General features: G+C 38.0%; 1 protein-coding gene across 6 annotated transcripts in view; it reads left to right on the top strand.

The window, feature by feature from the left end:
- The window catches only part of nhlrc2 (NHL repeat containing 2), a 92761-nt gene that overhangs the window by 23653 nt on the left and 44598 nt on the right, over positions 1-24510 (top strand). For 5 of the 6 annotated variants that reach the window (XM_087998870.1, XM_087998869.1, XM_087998872.1 and 2 more), the window contains 3 exons: positions 1959-2080; positions 6695-6824; positions 24074-24170. In XM_087998870.1, the coding sequence (XP_087854996.1) occupies positions 1959-2080; positions 6695-6824; positions 24074-24170 (349 nt within the window). The remainder of the gene's footprint in view (positions 1-1958; positions 2081-6694; positions 6825-24073; positions 24171-24510) is intronic. The other variant, XM_043712792.2, reaches the window with a different exon arrangement.

The raw sequence follows: 24510 nt of genomic DNA, 5'->3' as shown, positions 1-24510 counted from the left end.
CAGTTTTCCATTCCTCTGGTACTTCTCCAAAATCCAAGGATTTTTGGGAAATTACATTCTTTTAGGATCCTTGGATGCAAGCCATCAGGGCCAGGGGAATTATCTGCCTTTGGAAACATAAAAATAGGTACAGAAGTAGGCCATTCAGCCTTTTTGAGCCTGCAGCACTATTCAATATATAATCATGGTTGATCGGCAATCTCAATATCCCATTCCTGCCCTCTCCCCATACCCCTGGATCCCTTTAGCTGCAAGGGCCACATCCAGCTCCCTCTTGAATATACCTAATGAACTGACCCCAACAGCTTCACTGTCTAAGTGAAGAAATTCTTCCTTATCTCAGTCTTGAATGACCTACCCCTTATTCTTAGACTGTGACCTCTAGTTCTGGACTTCCCCAACATCGGGGTCATTCTTCCCACATCTAGCCTGCCAAATCCCATCAGGATTTTATGTGTTTCTATTAATCCCCCCCTCATTCTCCTAAATTCCAACAAATACAAGCCTAGTTGATCCAGTCTTATATGTCAGCCCTGTTGTCCAGGAAATCAGTCTGGTGAACCTTTGCTGGACTCTCATTGGCAAGACTGAGACTAGGAGACCAAAACTACACACAATACTCAAGGTGTGACCTTACCAAGGCCCTGTATAACTGTAGCAAGATATCCTTACTCTGATACTCAAATCCTCTTGCTATGAAGGCCCTCATACCATGAGCTTCCCTCACTGCCTGCTGCACCTGTCTGCCAACCTTCACTGACTGTTCACCATGACACCAAGTCTTGTTGTACGTTATCTATTCCTAAACTGCCACAACTCAGCTAATAATCTGTTTTCCTATTTTTGCAACCAAACTAGATAACCTCATATTTATCCACATTATATTGCATTTGTCAAGTATTTGCCTACTCAGCCGGTCTATCCAAGTCACCCTGCAGCCTCTTAGCATTTTATTCACAGCAGACACTGCCACACAGCTTAGTGTCAGCTGCTATTTGGAGATGTGGCATTCAATTCCTTTGTCCCATTAATGTATATTGTGAACAGCTGGGGTTCCTGCACTGAATCATATTATATCAAATTCGTCACTATCTGCCGCTCTGAAAAGAGTGTATGCCAATTCTCTGCTTCCTTTCTGCTGACAATTCTCTGTCCTTGTCAATACATTATCTCCAATGCCGTGAACTTTAATTTTCCCTTTTGTAGAACATTGTCAAAAACCTTCTGAAAGTCCAGATACACAACATTTACTGATTCACTGTTGTCCACTCGACTGGTCACATCCTCAAAAAACATTCCAGAAGATTCATCAAGCATGATTTCCCTTTAGTGGATCCATGTTGACTAGGACTGATTCTGTTATCACTTTCCAAATGCTCAGTCATCACATCCTTAATAATTGACTCCAACATTTTCCCACACCACAATGTCAGGCCAACCAACCTATAAGTTCCCATTTTGTTTCTCTCCTTTTTTAAAGAGTTGAGTTACGTTAGCTACCTTCCATTCCATTGGAACTCTTCCAGAGTCTACAGAATGCTGGAAAATGATCACTAATTACATCTGCTATTTCTAGGGCCACTTCCTTAATTAGTCTGGGATGCAGAGCATCAGGTCCTGGGGTCTTATAGGGTTTTAATCTCCTCAATTTGCACAATACCATTTTCTGACTAATAAGGATGCTCCATTTGTTTGTCTAATACTACTACTTTAGTTATGGTGATACTTTTTTCCTCCCTCGTGTTCTTTAGTATTAATGAAATGTTCAAAGTAAGTTCCACCCTAAAGACTGATGCAAAATATCTGCAATTCCCTTGTTCCCCAAAAACCATCTTCCCAGGTGCATTTTCAAAGGGGTATATGTTCACTTTTGTATGCTTTAATTTAATATTTTCACCATTGCTTCTGATGTTTTGATGATGTAGTTTGTTGATATTAATGTGTTTTTTTAAATCTAGGACCAAAGAGTGGATGGAAAGATGGAAGCATTTTCGAAGCCAGTTTTAATTCCCCTCAAGGAGTATTGATAAAGGATAATATCATCTATGTGGCGGATACTGAGAACCATGCAATAAGAAAGGTAAGAAAAAAAGCTGTCTATAATGACTAATCAGTTGTGCTGTGACTCATACTGGAAATTTATGAAGTTCTACTTTCATGAAGTGCCTATTACTTTTATTTATTTTAACTGTGTAAGTTGATGTCATATATTGGCAGTTTGTGGATTATTTCTACTGTTTTGTGTATTCATGGTTTTATCTATCCATTTTAACAATAGAACATAAATAACATTGCATCCAGTTAAGAGAGAAAAGAAAGTAAGTGACATTCATTTACATTAGATAAACTAATACTGTTCTGGTTTGCATCCTAAAAAGAACTCATTGGTGTACGCTGGAATTACATTACCACATTGCATTTAATATAGCACCTTTAATACAATAAAACATCGTGAATTATGAAACAAAATTTGACCAGCCACATGAAATATAAGGACAGAATGAGCAAAAGTTTGGCCAAAGAGGTAAGTTTTAGCAAAATCTTAAAGAAAAGGTTTAGAAAAGGAATGCCAGAGTTTAGGCAGTTGAAGGCATGGTGACCAATGGTAGACCAATTAAAATTAAGGATTTGCAAGAGGCCAGAATTACAAATGTTTTATGTCTAGTTACACATGATTCAACTTGAGGAAATCAATCATGAGTAGCTTGAATACCTGAAACAGGATAGTCGTGAGGTTGATAACTTTTAGGAAGAGTTGAATTTCCTAGAAACTGACAGAAATAAGTGACTAATACATCTACTAAGGAGTAGGCGCTTTTGCGTTAACTAATTAGCTCAACTGATAGGATATTTCAACTCCTTTTGCTATTGTGAGCATTTCTGGCAAATGGGTAATAATGCAAAATTAATTCCCAACATGCCCTCAGCTTCCATGCACTTTTCTGTGCTATGCAAGAATGTTTGATGTCCTTTGAAAATCTTTCTAATCAGTTGGACTATCCCAGGACCAACTTTCACCAGCAAGTGAGTCATTGTTCTTTAAATGTCAATGTCCTGTCAGCCCCGTTCCCTTGATTTTGAACTTGAAACCAACTTTTAACCAATATGCCAGCAATTCCTTTGTCTTTCTCTGCATCTGTGTCTAGAAAGACAGCAATCTTGTTTTAAAGTGTCAAGGTCTAAAAACTGTCACTTTTCACTTGATTTTTTCAGTCGATTTTGGTTTGGCTTTCTGTCCCCCTTGTGATTAGATCACATTGGCCTATCTCTGGGCAAAGTTAGTATGATCACCACTCCCCAATCCATAGCATGATATATCACCTTAAACTAAAAATGGCATTTTAGAACAAATGTTGCAAATTCCCACAAGCATAACTGGGTCAATCTGTCTCCTGAACAGCCAATCTCAGCTGGGACAATGGTAAGTTGCAAGAGTTTATTGCGCCTGAATAATAGAGAAAAAAGTCAGCCAAGTTTCCTATATATTAATATGTAGCAAGGGCAGGAACTGACTCTAACGTTGAATAGCATGGAACAAATTTGATTTTGTTCGCACATGAAGAATGGTCCTTTGTATAGGACATCAGAGGATGACTAATGCCAGCAGAAGTTAGCCCAGAAAGAAAGCACTGTCTTTGAGAAAAGGAAGAAAGAAAGGATGTGCAGATTGGACAAAAACACATCTCAGAACAATGTTGAAATTTATTGATTACAGTTTTACGCTGTATTAGACCATAAGATCACAAGGTATAGGAGTAGAATTGGCCATTCCACCCATTGAGTCAGCTCCACTATTCAATCATGAGTGATATGTTTCTCAATCTCATTCTCCTGCCTTCTCCCCATAACTCTTAATCCACTTCCCATTCAAGAACCTATCTAGCTCTGTCTTAAATACATTCAAGACTTGGCTTCCACAGCCCATTGTGTCAATGAGTTTCACAGATTAACCACCTGCTGTTTTGAAGAGATTCCTCCTCACCTCATATGTAAAAGGGTCATCTTTTCACTCTAAGGTTGGGCCCTCAGGTCCTAATCTCTCCTATGAGTGGAAACTCCACATCTGCTCTTTTCAGGCCTCTGTGTTCTGTAAGTTTCAATCATATGCCCCTCATCCTTCTAAACTCCATTGAGTACAGATCCAGAGTTCTCAACCACTTGTCATATGACAAGCTCTTCAACCCCAGTATCATTTCTTGTAAACTTTCTTTGGATCCCCTTCAAGGCTAGCACAGCCTTCTTTAGATACAAGGCCAGAACTGCTCTCAATATTCCAATGCGGTCTAACCAAAGCCTTGTCGAATATCAGCAGTACATCTATGCTCTTGTGTTAAGAGAGTTAAGAACTAGGACACCCTAGTCACTTTGTGCTTCAGATTTCCTAAGCCTTCCCTGTTTAGAAAATAGTCTACACCTCTATTCTTCTACCAAAGTGCATGACTTCACACTTGCCCACATTATATTCTATCTGCCACTTCTTTGCCCACTCTGTCCTAGTCTGCACAAGTCTTTCTGCAGCCTCCCTTCTTCTTCAACACCACTGTCTCTCCACCTATCTTTGTGTCATATACAAACTTGGCAACAATGTCTCAGTTCATTTGTCCAGATCGTTGATGTATAATGTGAATAGTTGTGGTCCCAACACTGATCTCTGCGGATCTCCACTGGTCACTGGCTGCCATCTTGAAAAATACCCCTTTATCGCAACTCTCTGCCTTCTGCCAGTCAGCCAATCCTCTATCCATGTCAGTTCCTACCTCCTAACACCATGGCTCTTATTTAGCAGCATCCTGTGTGGCACTGGTCAAAGGCCTTCAGGAAATCGAAATAGATCACATCCATAAGTTCTCCTTTGTCTAACTTGCTCATTACCTCCTCAAAGAATGCCAATAGATTTGTCAGGCATCACCACCCCTTAGCCATGCTGATTCAGCCATATTTTACCATGCACTTCCCAGTACTCCACTCATCCTTAATAATGGACTGTAAAATCTTACCAACAACTGGGGTGAGGTTAACCAGCCCATACTTTCCTGTGTTCTATCTCCCTACCTTCTTAAACAGGGGTGTTACATTAGTCATTTTTCAATTGTCTGAGACCCTCCTGGACTCGAGTGATTTTTGAAAGATCACCACCAATGCCTCTACAATCTCCTCAACTATCTCCTTCAGAACTCTGGGGTGTAGTCCATCTGGTCCATGTGCTTTATCCACCTTCAGACCTTTCATCTTCCTCAGCGCTTTTTCCTTTATAATGGCCACTACACTCACCTCTATTCCGGACTCTTTGGCAAGCTACTGGTGTCTTGCACTGCAAAAACAATGGTAGTACCTATTCAGTTCTTCTGCTGTTCCTTTGTTCCACATTGCTTCCCTAGCCTCATTTTCCAGCTGTGCAATGTACACCCTTGCCTTTCCCTGCTTTTTCAATATCTAAAAAACTGTTGCTAGCTTCTTTTATGTTACTAGCTGGCCTACTCTCATATTTTATTGTCATTCCCTTTACTGCATGTCTTGTTATCCTATGCTGTTTGTTTTTTTCAAAACGTCCTAATCCACTGACTTCCCACGAATCTTCACCACATTGTATGCTTTTCTTTTGTTTTTATGCTGGCCTTGACTTCCCTTGTCAACCATGGTTGCCTCATCCACCCATTAGTATCTTGCTTCTTCCTTGGGATGAATTTCTGCTGTGCCTCTTGAATTGCCCTCAAACTCCTGCCATTGTTGCTCCACCATTTTCCGTTATACCTCCCTTTCAGTCAACCCTGGCCAGATCCTGTCTCATATCTTTATAATTACCTTTACTCATATGTAATACTGTTTCATCTGATTCCAGTTTCTCTATCTCAAACTGCAAGGTGAATTCTCCCATATTATGGCCACTGCCCCCAAGGGCACCTTAAGCTCCCTAATCAAGTCTGCCTCATTGCACATTACCGAATCCAGAATTGCCTGTTCCCTAGTGGGAAGTACCATAAGCTGATCCAAAAACCCATCTCATAGACATTACATGAATTCCTTTTCTATTGAAAATGTTAACCTTGCCTTTGTTTATCAAGTCATTGTTTATCACAAAATTTCAGAGTAAATTCAATTTGTGCTTTAAAATTCATCCCATTTTACATATAATTACACAATTTAAAATTGGGACTCAAGATGCATTGCATTCTGTCCTCTAAGAGTTTTGTTCTAAGAACCTATTGGGTAGATCCTAAACTTGTTCCTGTTATGATACCCTGTGTGAAAGGAGATGTGGTTGGAGTAGAGTAGTGTAGCTTTTATTTGTCATTTCTACCATATACAGCTGATATAATAAAAACGAGACAGCATTCCTCCAGTACTGAGGGTGGAGAGTGGCAATCCCAGATTGAGGAGATCCATGTCCAAACCTTGGATATGTGATAGTCTCCTAGCCAATATAAATGGACTTCAACTGAGGGTTTTGAACTGAACCTCAAAAAAAAGAGCTTACATTATAGGAGCTGATAGATTTTCCAATGTGTTGAAATTAATTTGAACAACCAGCAGGGGAACATATAGTTGACTTGTGCATCAATACTACATTTATTTCCCTCTGTTTTGAGGACAGTTGAAATTCATGCAAGATAGTTCAAGTAACTATCAGGAATTGATTTTAAAAAAAGAACATTTTAAATGTATTTTGACAGACACTATCTCTTCTTGTGCTTAGATTGACCTTACATCAGAAATGGTAAGCACAATAGCAGGAACAGGAGTTCAGGGAACTGACCACGAAGGTGGTAAGACAGGGGTGGAACAATCCATCAGTTCACCGTGGGATCTAGCCTTTGGCACATTTGGTGAGATTGTTACTTCCTTGTAAGAATGTGAGGCATTTATATGTTGAATAAATAAGTTGTGTGTATTACTAGCTTATGTAATTGTTAAGAAGTATCTACTAAATGGGGCCATATTGTATAGGCAATGAAGAATGTTTTGTGTTATACCATAAATTTGAGTTCTTGCTGTGAATCATAACTGCATTATTTTGAATGTGCAATCCCTTTTCCTTCTGGCTTGTGTTTATCCAGTTCATTGTCAGTAATGATATGTCAAAACCTTTTTATAACTTCCTGATTTCTTTACACAAATACCAGACAGGAATTAACTACCTTTATTAATATGCATGATAAGCCTCTTGATTATGAACAAGAACAAAGTTGCCCACAGAGATTGAAATACTGAATGTTCCCTCCTTGTTTATTATCCATGACGGGCTGTTCACCTTTTACATCTGAACACTAATTTATCTCTGTGTCTTGTATACATCAGTATGAACTGGTATTGTGAAGTACTCGTTTGAATTGTAGGAGGAAGCTGTTGTAAAGTGCTTGGCATGTTGAAGAATATAGTGGATTTTTGCAAGGTTTGTGAAGGTTTGTAGCTCAGGTTGAGGTTTAGGGTGTAGGTTTGCTCGCTGAGCTGTAGGTTTGATATCCAGACGTTTCATTACCAGGCTAGGTAACATCATCAGTGGCGACCTCCAAGTGAAGCGAAGCTGTTGTCTCCTGCTTTCTATTTATATGTTTGTCCAGGATGGGGTTCCTGGGGTTTGTGGTGATGTCATTTCCTGTTCGTTTTCTGAGGGATTGACAGATTTGTTTGAGTGTGTTGGTGGGTTTGTGTGCTACTAGGATTCCGAGGGATCTTAGTAGTCTGGCTGTCATTTCTGGGACTTCTTTGATGTATGGTAAGGTGGTTAGGGTTTCTGGCTCTCAAACAAAAACTAACAAACTTATAAGGCCCAGTACAACCCATGGACAAAACCAACGTCATCTACAAAATTCCATGCAAGGACTGCCACAAACACTACGTAAGACAAACAGGAAGAAAGTTAGCCACCAGGATACACGAACACTATCTAGCCACAAAAAGACACAACCCTCTCTCCCTCGTAGCCCTACACACGGATGAAAAAAACCACCATTTCGACTGGGACAACACATCTATCCTGGGACAGGCTAAGCAAAGACATGCCAGAGAATTCCTAGAGGCCTGGCACTCCAACCACAACGCCATAAACAAACACATAGTTCTAGATATTATCTATCAACCCCTCAGAAAACGAACAGGAAATGACATCACCACAAACCCCAGGAACCCCATCCAGGACAAACATATAAATAGAAAGCAGGAGACAACAGCTTCGCTTCACTTGGAGGTCGCCACTGATGATGTTACCTAGCCGGGTAACAAAACGTTGGATATCAAATCTACAGCTCAGTGAGCAAACCTACACCCTATAGTGGATTTTGTTGCAAATTCAGTTGAAGGCAAAGGTTTACATCTAGGACCTGTAAGTTAACAAAGTACAACTTTTAATTCCTAAATCATAGCAATCTGGAGCTTGACCCTAAATTCTCGGAAATTGCTCAGTATGAAAGGGATGTTATTACATTAAACCTTTTATTAACTGGTACCAAGGGACCAGTAGTGTGCCTGTTGTTCAAGTATTCTGGTTGATTAAGAAGTCCATGTAATCAATGTAAAAACATATACTAAGTAATAGAAATGTAATGCAGGAATTATAGACATCACTGTTATATTTTATTTATTGCATAAATCACACAAAAAATAATGCAACTTTGCCTTAAGTAAAATTTACTGGCAGAGAGCCTTCTCACTCACACCCTCAACTGACTACTCGGACATCGTGAAGATCGTGATAATACAGTAAAATTCTGGTATTTGAGGTGCACAGTTTATTCTAGTTGATTTAGAGTGCCAGTTCTTAAGGTGCCAGCTAAAGCAAAGTTTGCTGTAATATTGTTTCAAATTCTGATTCTCAAAGTCTGCTAAGAGCTGCAGTTTGTTGTAAGTATTTTAAAAATGCAGGTTTAATTCTGGAAACACTCTAGGATTGACTCTGATGGAATTCGGCTGCTGACCCTGTAGAAGGTCATAGAATAATCTGTTTTCAGAAGTGTGAAGGATATAGATTAGCAAGAATGCTTCAGTGTATGTACGTACTCTGCTTGAATTTAATTTCCTCTGATGTTTGTAATGTGCTGTATTAAACTGATATCGAATTCTAACTTGTGATTCCCTTATTTTATCTTGCAATTGTTTTGAACATTAAACCTGGTCTTGACTTTGTTCTGCAGAAATATACAATTTTAAGCAATGTCATCCTAATATTAATATCATGAAACTTGAATGGAAGTTTGATTTAAACAGTCATATAAAAGTCCCTTCTTAGAACTAAGATCATGTATCTGTACTATATTGGGCTTGACATTGTTTTTAAACTTACATAAGAGAAAAAGCTTTTAGTTTTTTTTAAAGTTAATTTGATTCCAAGTTTATACTTGATCTGTGTTTGAATCATTTCAAACTGGCCACTCCAAGCCAGAAACCCTCCTCTGTCCAGTTAGCTAGCCAGTCCTTTCTTAACTATTTCATAAATTTTCAGGTGATTTATGCACAATTCAGAAGTGGCAAGGTTATACTTTTAATTTAAATTCATATTTATATTATTATAGTTGTAAATACAATGCAGAAGCTGGATGCAGTTCAAATAAACCATAATATTTTAAGTTTGATTTGATGTTCAAATTCACATGGGCAAATGTAAGTTTTCAGCTGATGTGATGCCAACTGCAGAGTACCTCTTGAGGTGGGGCAATAAAAGGAAACGTGGAACAAATCTTGCCTGGCAAAATGCATTCAAATGCTCTTTTTAAAATAATTTAATGTATATGCTTATGGTATTTGTATCAGTATCAATAATCATAATCAGAGTTACTTCATACTGTTTTACAGCTCAAAGATTCTCTCTAAACATAAGCTAATTATGAATAAACAGTATATATAATTGTACAGTCGGACGTCTTCCAAAAATAAGTAAATGCAATATGAAAATGCATGCTTGTCATTAATATTTACCATTAAAATACCAATGGAAATGTACTTTAAAGAATGATCATGTTAACATTTTACTTGATCATTATTATGTTTCTCTTGCACCTGACCAGCAAGTTTTCACATTTAATCAGTGTATGTGAGAAGTCGGCATTCTAGGCCATCAGATTTCATGACATTTAACATGATTTTCATGATAAATATAGAAATAATTTTGCACTGTCATATTTATTTTGTTAACTGCTGATATCTTTTTGAATACAAACAAATATCTTCTAATTTCCTAAGTTATAGATGGAGCATAGTTGTGTTGCATTGGAAAATATCATAAGAATAAAAGAATTCACTTTGTAACATTTAAATGTTTTACACATTTTCCAATGTGTTGTTTAATCCCATTCTCTTGCATTCAATTTCATGTTGCAAATGTTTTTAGTCACTTTAGTTCTCAGGTTTAAACAGAAGAAAGCCACTCAACAATTAACAATTGTGCAGTTGGCTCAGGCACTCTTGATTTTTGCTGAAGCAAATGTTGAGTTTTCTTCAAATGTGGCTCCATTACCTCAGTTTAAAAATTGCTAAACTGGAAAGGTGTTTACATTGTTAAACTTATTGGGTAGAAGTTACCTTCAGCTATAATTGCAGAGAATTTTTAAAAAAATTGAAATTAATTTATTTTTTCACAGGTTACTATCTGTAAAAATAACAAATTACTAAACAGCTGGACAGAAACATCAGCATGTAAAGGGTGTGCTTCCGTAAAGCTTTGAAGGTGGCAGGACATGTTGAAAATACTGTTTTGAAAAATAAAAGGGATATGTGATCCTTGGCTAAGGTTGGGAATTCTATGAAGAGTAATTCACTTGTTTATTCCCAAAGGCTGTATGTCATCAACAAGGCACAAGCTAGGAGTGTGATGGAGTATTCTCCACCTGCCTGGATGCAACTCCAACACTTGAAAGCTTGACACCATCTAGGACAAGGCATAGGGAAGAAGGCAAGTTGTGAGAATGACACAGAGTCTGCAGAGGGAGATAGACAGATTTCTTAAGCGGACAGTAACTTGGCAGATGGAATATAATGCAGGGAAATTGGCAGTTATGCATTTTGGCAGCAAGAATAGAGGAGCTGAATGTTATTTAAGCAGAGAAAGACTGCACAAAGGTACAGCACAGAGGGATTTGGACATTCTCATCAATGAATCACAAAAATAGAGCATTCAAATTCAGCAGGTAATGAGGAAGGCAAAGGCATGTTGGCCTTTAATTCGAAAAGAATGGAGAATAAAATTAGTGAGTTTTTGCTAAACCTGTTGGCTCAGACCATAGCTGGAATACTGTGAACAGTTTTGTGGTCATTATCTAAAGAAAGATATACTGGTATTGGAGGTAGTCTAGAAAAGCTTCACTAGGCTGATACCAGGTATGGAGGCACGGTACAGAGGGAAGGTTGAGTAGGTCAGGCCTGTAGTCAACTTTAGAAGAATGAGAGGCTACCTTATTGACAAATACAAGATTTTCAGGAGACTTTAAAGGGTTGATGTGCAAAGGTTGTTTCTCCTTGTGGGAGACTGTGGAACCAGATGTCAGAATCGCAGAATAACAGGTCCCATATTTAAGACAGAGATCAGAAGAAATCTCTTCTCTGAGGGTATAGAATCTGCAGAATTCTTTACTATAAAGGGCTGTTGAGGCTGAATCGTTAATTATATTCAAGGCTGAGGTTGACATTTTTAATAAGCAAGGGATCCAAGGGTTATGGGGAAAAGGGATGAAAGAGAAGTTGAAGATTATCAGATCAGCTATGATCTCATTGAATGGCAGAGTAGACCTGATGGGGTGAATGACCTACTTCTGTTCCTACGTCTTATGGACTAACCCACATGATTGGCCCCATCCACCACCTTCAGCATTCACTTCACAGCAACACACAATGGCAGCAGTGTGTCCAATTCAGAAGATGCATCATCATTTCAAAGTTCCCCTCCAAGTCATAGACCATCCTGATTTGTAATCATGTTTGTTTCTTCATTTGCTGATTTGAAATGTTTAAATCCCTTTCTTTGACAGCACTGTGGATATGCCTTCAACAAACTGTTGTAATTCAAAAATACATTGCTGGCCTAGCTGTAGCAGCAACATCAACATCCCATAAAAGTTTTTTTTTTTAAGAACGAGGGATAAAGGTAGGAAAATGATCAAATATTGGCTCTGCCCAGGCTCAAGTATTGTCAGTGTTTCGAGGTAGAACATGTTTGGCACGATGTCAACATCTCAGACATGTGCAAGCAAATTAATTTGAATGGGAATAAATATTTGCCAACTGCAAAATATGCAAATAGTTAATGGTAATCCCAATTCAGAATTAATTTCTGATAAAATATTATTTTTTGAATATTTAATAGTCAAGATAAATAAGTTGAACCAGACTAAAATGTAAGATTTTCTTTGCTAATAAGGGAAGTTTTTGGTTTGGCAGAAAAGCCATTTGATCCGTTTCTGAAGAGCTTTGCTTGCTCTTGGCAGCAAAGCCTCAGTTATGGAACATCTTAATGGATGGAATTTATACTAATAAAACATAACGTCTTCGACTACATTATATATGCCTCTGAGCTGAACAGTAAGAGTTACTGACATCGTTGTAATATTTGGTAAAAGGAGGATTTTGGAGAAAAATCAAAAGTAAAGTGTTGATTTAAAGAGAACTATTACAGGCTAGCAAAAGATTCCTCTTACAGGGTCATAGAGTCATATAACATGGATACACATACCTCAGTCCAACTCATCCATGCCAAACATGTTTTCCAAACTAAACTAGTCCCACATGTCTATATTTGGCCCATATCCCTCTAAACCTTTCCAATTCATGTACCTGTCTAAATATATTTAAAAGTTGTGACTACCTTTCATTCAATATCTTTGGATTTTTTTGTTTTTTAGATAGTCTTCAATTTCTTGATAGCTTTCTAATTTTATTAGTTCATGAGTTTTACCAATCATTTATATAATGACTACACAATTTTGGAAGTTCTTGGTTCAGAAATAAAGATTATTTTGACACATTTTACTTAGACCAGTGTTCACTTAGACAAAAAGTACACAGGAAAGAAGAGGATTATCATCCCATTTCAAAAATTAATGTATTCCCAACTGTTTTAACTTCAATAAACATATGCACAGAATTATATGTATGTATGTGCATAGAACAATGATTTTTTGTAATGTATTTTATGAAGAACTGTTTTCTTGTAAGACAAATTGTTAATATCATAGATGTGATGATGCCACTCCTTTAATAAGGTGTGATGTCCTTGGTTTTTTTTTCAGAAGGTTCATAAATGCAGAGTTGCCAAGAGCTCTGGCTTGGATGGCTTTTGAAGCCAATTTAGAGTCTTAGAGTCATAGAGATGTACAGCATGGAAACAGACCCTTCCGTCCAACTCGTCCATGTCGACCAGATATCCCAACCCAATCTATTACCACCTGCCAAGACCTGGCGCATTTCCCTCCAAACCCTTCCGATTCATATACCCATCCAGATACTTTTTAAATGTTGTAATTGTACTAGCCTCCACCACTTCCTCTGGCAGCTCATTCCATACACGTACTACCCTCTGTTTGAAAAAGTTGCCCCTTACGTCTCTTTTGTATCTTTCCCCTCTCTCCCTAAATCTATGCCCTCTAGTTCTGGACTCCCCCACCCCAGGGAAAAGACTTTGTCTATTTATGCTATCCATGTCCCTCATGGTGGGGGGGGGGGTGCGGCCAGTTCTCCCAGCTCCGTTTTTTCTGGTTTGGTTTGGTTTCAGCAAGCAATTTTCTTTGAGGCTGCTGCTCTAAGAAATAGCTCCATGGAAGAAGGTGTTGCATGCCGAATATCTCTGCCATTTTCTCTCACCTGTGTTTGATTTTACCTTTTTTTGGCCAAGGGATGGTTATGGGAATTGTTGTAGGAATTTAGAACAGCATTATTCAGTTGGGATAACCTGTTGGGTTTTCGGATAGGTTAAGTTATTCCATTTTCTGTTATCTTTTGTTTGTGTTTCATTCGGTAAGCTTGCAAATAAATTCTGTTTTTAAATTAAACAGTTGGGCCAGCTGCATCACCCCTGGAATATCCACTCACACCTGCTTAAAACAACTCGCAAATTGAGGGTCCAGGCTACTTATTTTGAATTGTTTTGAGGGGCTCTGGCCTGGTCCATAACAGATTGGAGCCCTTTGCAGAATTTATTCTATAGTTTCAATTGGGATTAGGGTTGCTGGACTCAAAGGCAGCAAGTGGTAGGTGTTCATGTCTTTTGTTCTGGTGTTGATTTTGGTTGGTTGAAACAGTGCTTGGGATAGCAATGTCTCTTTCTGTCAGTAAGAATTTTCTGGGGGTGGAAGAAGTGACTTTGGCAAAAGTTGAATGAGTCATTCCTGAAGAAGGGCTTATGCCCGAAATGTTGATTCTCCTGCTCCTTGGATGCAGCCTGACCTGCTGCGCTTTTCCAGCAACACATTTTTCAGCAAGGTTGAAGGTAAGCTTAGTGAGGAAGAGAGTGAGGTTGACCGAACCCATGGTAGCCAAAGGCCTGGTGAGAAACTTTAAATATATTTAAGCTTTGCCTAAATTTGATGAGAAGGATGTGGAAGTCTTTTTCATCTCATTTGAAAAGGTGGCAAAACAAATGCGATGGCCAGTGACCATGTTTTGATCCAAACAAAACCTGTAGGTAGAGCCAATGAGGTAATTGCTTCACTATGGGACATATTAGGAGGTGAGGAAAGCCTCTTAAGTGAATATGAGCTTATTTCAGGAATCTAAGGAGTGATTCTGATCAAATCTACATTGAGTTTTAAAGGATCAAACAAAGTAATTTTGATAGGTAGATCAGGGCATTAAAATAGAGCAAATCTATGACGCTCTCTTAGAGAGACCGTTATTTTGGAAGAGTTCTTACTGAATTAGTGAGAAGTCATGTGGAAAAGCAGAGAGTTAAAATGGCAAGATTAGCAGCTAAAATGGTTAATGATTCATTTGGGCAATAAATCAAAGTTTGGGTTCCAAAATCAATTTCAATCCGTGAGGGATAGAAATTGGGAAAAAGAGAAATCCTCGATTGGAAAGCGAAAGGTCGATCTCAGTGAAGATCATAAGGATAACTTAGCATACGGTTAAAAAAGGATATCCTTGAAGGGGAATGAGAAGTTAGAAAGCTCTGATGTTAGCAAGTTTTGAGAAGTTTTGTAGCTCAGGTTGAGGTTCTGGATATAAGTTTGCTCGCTGAGCTGGAAGGTTCGGTTTCAGATATTTTGTCACCATACTAGGTAACATCATCATTGAGCCTCTGGATGAACTATTGGTGGCATGGCCCGCTTTCTACTTATGTGTTTAGGTTTCCTTGGGTCGGTGATGTCATTTTGTGTGGTGATGACATTTCCTGTTCTTTTTCTCAGGGGGTGGTAAATTGGATCCAAGTCAATGTGTTTGATGGTAAAGTTCTGGTTGGAATGCCGTGTTTCTGGGAATTCTTGTGCGTGTCTCTGTTTGGCTTGTCCTAGGATGGATGTGTTGTCCCAGTCGACAAATCTACTGCGTACCATCCAGAGTCACAGGGAGCAATAAAAAGGTGGCGTCAGACGTTAAAGACCTTGTTGAGGACTTATAATCAAGGCTATCCAGATGCTTCAGATAAAGGAATTCCATTTGCACATATTGCAATCAGAGGTGCATGAAATTAATCAATCAAATTCAGTCCATTTTAATTAATTTTTCAGCATAAAGCGAGAGGACCGCTAAAATTGATTAAGAAGAAATTGGTAAGTCGTAATTCAGAGACCACATATTTGGACAAATTTTAGGGAGCAATTACATAGATTGGGGGAGTTGACTAGACAGCATTTAAAATTTTCACAGCATACAATGAAACATGAAGCAGACAAGAAATCAAAAACTTGCTATTTTGCTGTCGGAGATAAGGTGTTAGTGTTACTTCCAGTGATCGGTGAACCTTTAACAGCAAGGTTTAGTGAACCTTATCAAGTCAAAAGGAATTGAGTGAGGTGTACTATTTGATAAGGACTCCAGACAGAAAGAAATCTCAGAGTGTGTCATGTGAATATGCTCAAAAGGTATTTTGACAGAGAAGGAAAGCCAAAGGAGACTGTATTTATGGTTACAAAACAGAGGTAAGAACCAAGTTCAGCGGATTCTGAATTGGGCATGTTTCAAATTAAATTGGACAATGAGCAAGTTGTCAAAAATTGGGATATATTATTGAGTTACCTTCCAGAGGAAAATCAAAATGACCTGAAAGAGTTGTGATTATTGCATGAGGAGATATGTAGAAATAAATTGGGAAGTACTAACCTAATTATACATAATGTAGATATAGGTGATGCTGTTCCAATTAAGCAACATCCTTCTTGGTAGCACCCTCTAAAGTTGGCACAGGTTCAAAAGGAGATTGAATGCATGCTTCAAGGCGATATAATTGAAGTGAGTTACGGTGACTGTAGCTCACCCATAGTAATGATGCCAAAACCAGATGGTACCCAATAGTTATGTGCGGACTATCGCAAAGTCAACGTAGTTACAAAAACTGATGCATATCCAATTCCGCGTTTGGAAGGCTGTGTTGAAAAGGTGGGACACGCAACTTATATTTCTAAGTTGGATTTGCTCAGAGGATACTGACAGGAACCTTTGTCCAAAAGAGCGAAGACAATTTTGGCTTTCATAATGCCGAATGGACTGTATCAGTTTAAAGTCATGCCATTTGGTTATGAAAAATGCACCAGCTACGTTTCAGAGACTAACCAATAAAGTCATTTTCAGAGAAAATAGAAAGACCTATCAGGTACTTCTCCAGGAAATTGAACATTCATTAGCAGAAATATTCGACAGTTGAGAAGGAGAGTTTGAGCTTGGTGTTGGCATTGCAACATTTCAATGTTTATGTTACCAGTAATGTATCTCAGGCATCCTATACACTGATCATAACCCAATGAATTACAGACTGTTTAGATGAAGCTTGTTGTTATAGCCATTCAATTTGAAAGTTGTGCATGTGGCCGGATGAGAAAATGTGATTGCCGATGCATTGTCGAGACTTGAATGAGAAACTGAGGCATTTGATGGCAGGAGAAAACAGACTGAAACAAAATGTAGTAGTGCATCTTTGCATGATTATCGTGTAGTTTATATTGATGACCTGATGATTTGTAGTCACATATGGAAGGAATATTTGCAACATTTATCAGAATTGTTTGATCGACTTAAGGAGGTAGACTTGGTGATAAAGCTGGCTAAAAGTGAATTTGCCAAAGCCCAAGTCACCTTCCTGGGCCATGTTATTGGACATGGACAAATGGCCGCATGCGATGCAAAGACACAAGCAACTGGGGAGTTTCCCAAACCATTGACAAAAAGAACGGTACTACGATTCCTGGGATTGAGTGGATTTTATCGAAAATTTGTACCAAGTTTTAAGTGTGGCTGCTCCACTCACTTCTTTGCTAAAGAAAGGCAAGAAGTTTCAATGGACAGTGAACTGTCAGAAGGCATTTGACAGGCTGAAAACTGTGTTAACCACTGTCACAGTATTATCCATGCCTAATTACACAAAGCCATTCAAAGTGGCTATCGATGTGAGTAATGTAGGTGTCGGTACTGTGCTGCTACAAGAAATAGAAAGAGCTATCAAGTACTTCTCCAGGAAATTGAACATTCATCAGTAGAAATATTCGACAGTTGAGAAGGAGAATTTGAGCTTGGTGTTGGCATTACAACATTTCAATGTTTTTGTTACCAGTAATGTATCTGAGATTATCATATACACTGATCATAACCCATTTAAGTTTGTGGAGAAATCTAAGGATTTACAGACTGTTTAGATGAAGATTTTTGTTACAGCCATTCAATTTGAAAATTATGCGTGTGACAGGATGAGAAAATGTGATTGCCGATGCATTGTCAAGACTTAAATGAAAAACTGAGGTGCTTGGTGGCAGGAGTAAGACAGACTGAAACAAACTGTAGTGCTTGATTATTGTCAATGTAATGTGTATGGTGTTTTAGTATACTACCAATTTAAATTTCAGGGGTTTGAAATGAAGCCATCTTTGGATATTGATAGTCCTTTCTTTTTAGGGGGGGGGGGGGGGGGGGGAGGTGTGACGATGCTGCTCCTTTCATGTGGTTATGTTGTCCTTGGTTTTTTTTCCAGAAGGATCTGCTCCTTTCATGTGGTTATGTTGTCCTTGGTTTTTTTTTTCCAGAAGGATCTTAAACGCAGTGTTGCTGAGAGGTCTGGCTTGGATGGGTTTTAGGGCCAATTTGATTATAGCTAACTGATACTGCCTCAGGCAAAAGGCTTTCACGTTTTAAAAAAACTTGTACATGAAGGGGGAGTGGCCAGTTCTCCCAGCTCAGTTTTCTTTGGTTTGGTTTGGTTTTAGCAAGCAAAAAGCTGCTGCTCCAAGAAACTACTCTATGGAAGGTGTTGCATGCTGAATCTCTGTGCCATTCCTCTGTCTCCTGTAAAACGCTGTGTTTGATCTTTACCTTCCTTTTTGCTAATAGATGTTTATGGGGATTGTTGTAGGAATTTGGAACAGCATCATTAAGAAGGGATAATCTGTTGGGTTTTCGGATAGATTAGGTTATTCTACATTCTGTTCTCTTTTGTTTGTGTTTCATTCAGTAATCTTGCAAATAAATTCTGTTTTGTTTAAAACTAAGTGGTTGGGCCAACTGCATCACTCCTGGAATATCCACTCTACACTTGTTTAGAACAACCAGCAACGTTAGGGTCCAGGCTGCTTGCTTGAATTGTATTGAAGGGATCTGGCCTGGTCTATAACCTAGATCACAAGTCCGTCTTCAGATTGCTACTTCAAGGTGTACTCTTTAGCTTTGAAAACAATACTTCAATACATTTCAAGATAAATTGTAATGGCTTCTTACATTTAATATTATGAACTGTAATAAACAATCCACGAGATATGATAAACAGTTTAGAAAAGGTCACAGGCATTCTGGTAAGTGTGTTAAGGTAATTAAGGTACAATGAGAAATGGTAGAAGATGTAGTTTAGTGGTCACGATCATTTGAATGGTGGAGGAGGCCCAGCGAAACAAATAGCCTTGACCAGCTCCTATTTTCTATGTATGTTTTGGGCACTACTTTATAATTATAGGTATATTTATCTGAAACAACTTGTGTTGCAAATTTTTAATTATAGTTTAAAAATTAAACATGGTGAAATGTGATCAACTAGCTGTTTACTTGGTAAGTAGATCAAAGCCAGTCATGTATTTTTTTTAACAGACTGATTCATTAGGTATTTAACTGTTGCCACTTGGCCCTGTCTGCAGAGATAATAAGACAAATCTAGTGTGACCTGTGCACTCATTTAATTTTTAAGCGGATGTTGCGTCTGTCTCTTGATGTGAGACACACTGATTTCATGGTTGAATTAAACTACAGAAACAAGTGATTTCATTAAATTTAATTCTATAAGCTTTAGAGTTTTAATATTTCCACAGTTCAATTGATTTAAACTCAAAATTTTCAAAAACTGTTTATTTGTTATGATTTGTAGATCTGAACAAAACTGGATGTTATTTCATTTGTAATCCTCTTTTACTTGCTGAACTTACAAACATGCAAGAGAGTTAGCATCATGGAATACTTTGATGAATAGTTTGACAATTAAACTTTTCTTTTTATCTTGTTATTTTAATAATTTGCCCAGATTTTAGAATTATAATTAATATATTTAAACTTTTGCAGCCTATTAGTACAGGAATTCTTACATTATTGAAAAGTGAAATACTAAACTTATTTTACGAATTGTTATCTTGAAGATCGGCCAAATGCAACACTTGATGCTTTCAATATGTATTTTGTATATTTCATATTTGTAATTGCTAAAATTTTGTGTTTGAACTATTCCCTTGAGGCAACCAATAATCTACTCAAAGCACATTCTAACTGCATGGCTGTGTGATTGTTATCTGCAAGAGGAAAACATTATTTTGGATTTAGAACAGTACAGTACGGGAACAGGCCTTTCGGCCCACCAGATCTGTGCTGACCATGATGCCATTCTGCTATAAATGGTCCATAACTTTCTATTCTCTGTCTGTTCATGTGTCTGTCTAAATGCCTCTTAAGCATTGCTATCATATCTGCTTCTACCGCCTCCTCCTGTCTAGATTCACCCACATGAGGTGTAGGAAGGGTAGACAGGAAGAAACTTTCCCTCTTGACAGAGGGATCAATGATTGGGAGCATAGATTTAAGGTAAAGGGGCAAAGGTTTAGAGGAGATGTGAGGAGAAACTTTATCACCCAGAGGGTGATGAAAATCTGGAACTCACTATCTGTAATGACGGTAAGACAGAAATCCTCATACATTTAAGAATGGGCAAATCTGTAATGATATTAAATTTTCTGGGCACACTCCCAGTCACAGCTAAAAATATTAGACTTCGGGCACAGAAAGATCCAGTCCTTTCAAAATGGTGATGATGGGGAAAAAGCAAAGGGCCATCAAAACTAGAATCAAAACTATTTTAACCTTGAGAGACCAGCTCATGGTCGAGGATGTATTGTTATAGGGAGCTGTCTATTTCTATGTCGTATGACACTGAGGAAACGTCCACCCAGTCAAATCCCCTTTGCTCCCAACTATCTTCTATTAAGTAAAATTTGGTGTATATATTGTTTCCAACACCATTCAGCATGTTAGACAGATAGTGGTGCTAGTCATGTCATTCATAATCATCAATTATAATAACTAGATGCAATAAGCTAATTCTGCAAACTTAAGTTCAAATATCCATTTTAAACCAGCAAATTTCAAGAGAATTTGGGTAGAGTTTTAAGAACTGAAATATTCTAAACCATATGAAAGTGTTTCATATTAAGGCACATCAATTAAAAAGAAAGCTGTTTAAGTCAAATTCTAAATTGATATAGGAATAATTGCCTCCGTAGAAATATTATTAAAACTCCGATCTCGTGGGTACCATTATTGAGGCAAAGACTGCAAAATTATTCAAGATGAATTTTTAAAACTGAGAAAACTTCACTCCTCCAGAAAAATTATTTAGAGACCAAATAGTCTCCCTTTACTAGTATCTATTTTTTGTAATCTCTGTGAACATGTCTTTACTGCAACCTTTATTTTACAGTAAGTACCATAAGTGGTATTTCCAGTTAATATTCAAGTTAAAAGATGATGCCAACCTCCAGATCTATCAATCAGTGTTATGCTGTCATCAGCATAAATGAATTGATAGCTAAAATCAACATGCAGAGGGTTGAAAGGTGTGCATTTGTGAATTTCTTCCAACAAACAGCTTTTAAATATAGGAAATTTAAATAAGAATTGCTTTGTGTTGAAAGTATTCCCTCCAGCAAACATATGCTTCCTGTTAAAACATAAATTTATTTTTTTTCTTGCTATGGATTGGAGAATGAGTGTTATAATAGGAGTTGTTTTTTTTCCATTACATGGTGAAACATGAACAAAGCCGTAAGCAAGATATACCAAATGCAGTTTTATCATTGCTTTTCAATTTCATTGTCTGAGGTGTTGAAAGGGAAAAAGATACCAGGCTGACTTTTCCACGTGTCTGCAGCAGTTTTGAAGGTGATATTTATAAAATCCAATGTGTGGATCTCCTGCCATTTATACACCCATCCTCAACCTGTGTGAAGCTTAATGGAAAGCCACTTCAGGGCCTTTCCCACCCTGTTGTTATCTTACCTGTAACAGCATTTGTTGTGTGAGCTGATATTAAGTGGGATAGAAAACTACCTATGCGGGACTGTTATGCCAGTTGGAGACAGTTCTCCCACAAGATCACACTTTTTCTTCCAAGTTTCATTTAGCCTCTCAAATCCAGCCTTAAACCTTTCAGTGGAAACTCTCAGCCTATCTCTTAGAATCCAACAATGTACCCGCCACTGGTATCAGACTCGCCGGTCTGTAATTGTTAGGCTTTTTCTTACAGCCTTTCTTAAATAAAGGCACAACATTAAACAACCTATAGTCCTCCAGCACCTCACCTTTGGCTGTAGATGTTACAAATATCTCTCCTAAGGGCCCCACAATTTCTTGCCTAACTTTCCACAATGTCTGGGATACACTTGATCAGGTCCTGGAGATTAGCCACCTTTATGAGTTCTTAGAATCGGCCCAACAAGTCCACACTGACCCTCCAAAGAGCATCCCACCCAAACCCATTCCCCAAACTCTGCATTCACCCCTGATCAATGCACCTAACCTACACATCCCTGAACACTATGGGCAATTTAGCATGGCCAATTCACCTAATCTGCATATCTTTGGATTGTGGGAGGAAATTGGAGCACCCGGAGGAAACCCATGCAGACACCGGGAGAATGTGCAAACTCCACACACAAGTCACCCAAAACCAGAATCGAACCTGGGTCCCTTGTGCTGTGAGGTAGCAGTGCTAACCACTGAGCCACCATGCCACCATGTTTTTTTTTTAAGGCCTCCAGTATGTCCTGTTCTGTGATGTGGATTCTTTTCAAGACATCAATATTTATTTCCCCAAGTTCTCTAGCCTCCATTTCTTTCTCCACAGTAAAAACTGACGCAAAATATTCATTTAGTATCTGTCCCATCTCCTGTGCTTCCACACATAGATGACCTTGTTGATCTTTTGCTCTTAATGTACTTCTAGAATCTTTTTGGATTCTCCTTAACCTTATCTACAAAGCAAACTCATATCCTCTTTTTTACCCTCCTCGTTTCCCTCTTAAGAATGCCCCTATACCCTTCTACTCTTCAAAAGATTCACTTGATCGCAGTTGTCTATACCTAATATATGACTCCTTCTTCTTCTTCTTGACTGGAGCCTCAATATCTTTATTCATCTTTTGTTCCCTACTCTAACAGGGACATAATGTCTCTGAACTCTTGTTATCTCACTTTTGAAAGCCTCCCACTTGCCAGTCATCCCTTTGTCTGTAAATAGTCTACTCCAATCAACTTTGAAAGTCCCTGTCTCATACCTTTAAAATTTGCCTTACTCCTATTTAGAACTTTAACTTTTATGCAAGGCTAATCCTTGTCCATTACTGTTTTAAAACAAATAAAGATTATGATCACTGGTTCCAAAGTGCTCCCCCACTAACACTTCAGTAACTTACCTGTCTTATTTCCCAAGAGAAGATCATGTTTTGCTCCTTCTCAAGCACATGCATCTACATATTGATAAAGAAAATTTTCTTGAACTCATTTAACAAATTCCTCACTATCCAAGCCCTTAACATTATGGCAATCTCTGTCTATGTTTGGAAAGTTACAATCCCCTACTATTACAATCCTGTTATTCTTATGTATATCTGTGATGTCTCTACATATTTGCTCTTCAGTTTCCCGCTGACTATAGGGGGCCTATAGTACATTTCTGAGTTCCACCCATATAGCTTTACTGGAATATCTCAGAAATATCCTCTGAAATATAGCAGTGATATTTTCCTTTGTCAAAAATACCACTCCCTCTCCTCTCTTGCCTTCCTTACTTTCCCTCCTTTTTTTTTAATCATTTCTAAATTTAAAACATTGCAATGTCAGTCCTATCTGTCCCTCAGCCATGTTTCAGTAATAGCAATGATGTCCCAGTCCCAAGTTCCCATATTTTATATCTTATGTTTGCTCATACGTGCTGTCTACAAACTTAACTTGTTTTTGTAATTCTTGTGTTTTTTTTTATTATAAGCTCCGTTATCCATTTAACAAAAAACTTCATATCATGACAGAAGTCATCTGCCCTTCAAAGGAGTTTGTTTATTCTGTAAATTGTTTTATTCCAGCACAGAGTTAACACTTCTGGTACTGCCAAAATCTGCTTTGTTTGATCAAGCATTAAGTTCAAAAGGCTACAGTGAGTTCAAATTTCCCTCCTTTTTCAATTATACACCACTGCTTACCCTCACCAGTAAAAATAAGATCTGTTGGAAATGAGAGCATCTTTCCATATCTGGGACCCACCCACCATTTTTAAAATCTGCAGTGTCTTCTGGATTCATTTCAAACCAGTCTAAACTATAGCTGGTGTGGGATCCTCTCAGGATCTACCCTGCTCTGTCCTTTGAGATTTGTATATGTTTAAAAGAGATTGTCTCTCATTCTTCTAATTACGTGATCTCTCTTACAGCAGACAGTACCAAAGGTAGTCTTCTGTTTATTGCAATGGCAGGAACTCATCAAATATGGGTCATTTTTCTAGAAGATGGAAAACTTCATAGTGGAATGTAAGTAATTGTTGACAATTTTTTATAACAATATTCTCCATATATAGAGAAATATTTGATGGACATTTGAGTGTACTTCTGAAGGCTTTCTTAAACTGTATTAATTTACACAATATATATGGCTTCAAAATGGCTCACTGACATAGAGTTATATATTCATCACCTGTATAGTTCTTTATCAGACTGGGATTGCATGCCCCTTTGAGAACATTTTTAATTTGCTGCAAACCAGATAATGATAAAGTGATTGATACTTCAAATCCTCTAAGCGTGTTTTAGATAGTACTGTTTAATTTCAGTTTACTGTATTTTCAATTCATATCCAAGAACAAATAATATA

This window comes from Chiloscyllium plagiosum, unplaced genomic scaffold (genome assembly GCF_037043375.1).
Source record: "Chiloscyllium plagiosum isolate Xiang-an unplaced genomic scaffold, Cpla_swu_hap1 HiC_scaffold_22, whole genome shotgun sequence".
NCBI classification, from domain to species: domain Eukaryota; kingdom Metazoa; phylum Chordata; class Chondrichthyes; order Orectolobiformes; family Hemiscylliidae; genus Chiloscyllium; species Chiloscyllium plagiosum.
The sequence above is the reverse complement of the archived record's forward strand: the minus strand, read 5'-3'. Positions and strand labels throughout refer to the sequence as shown.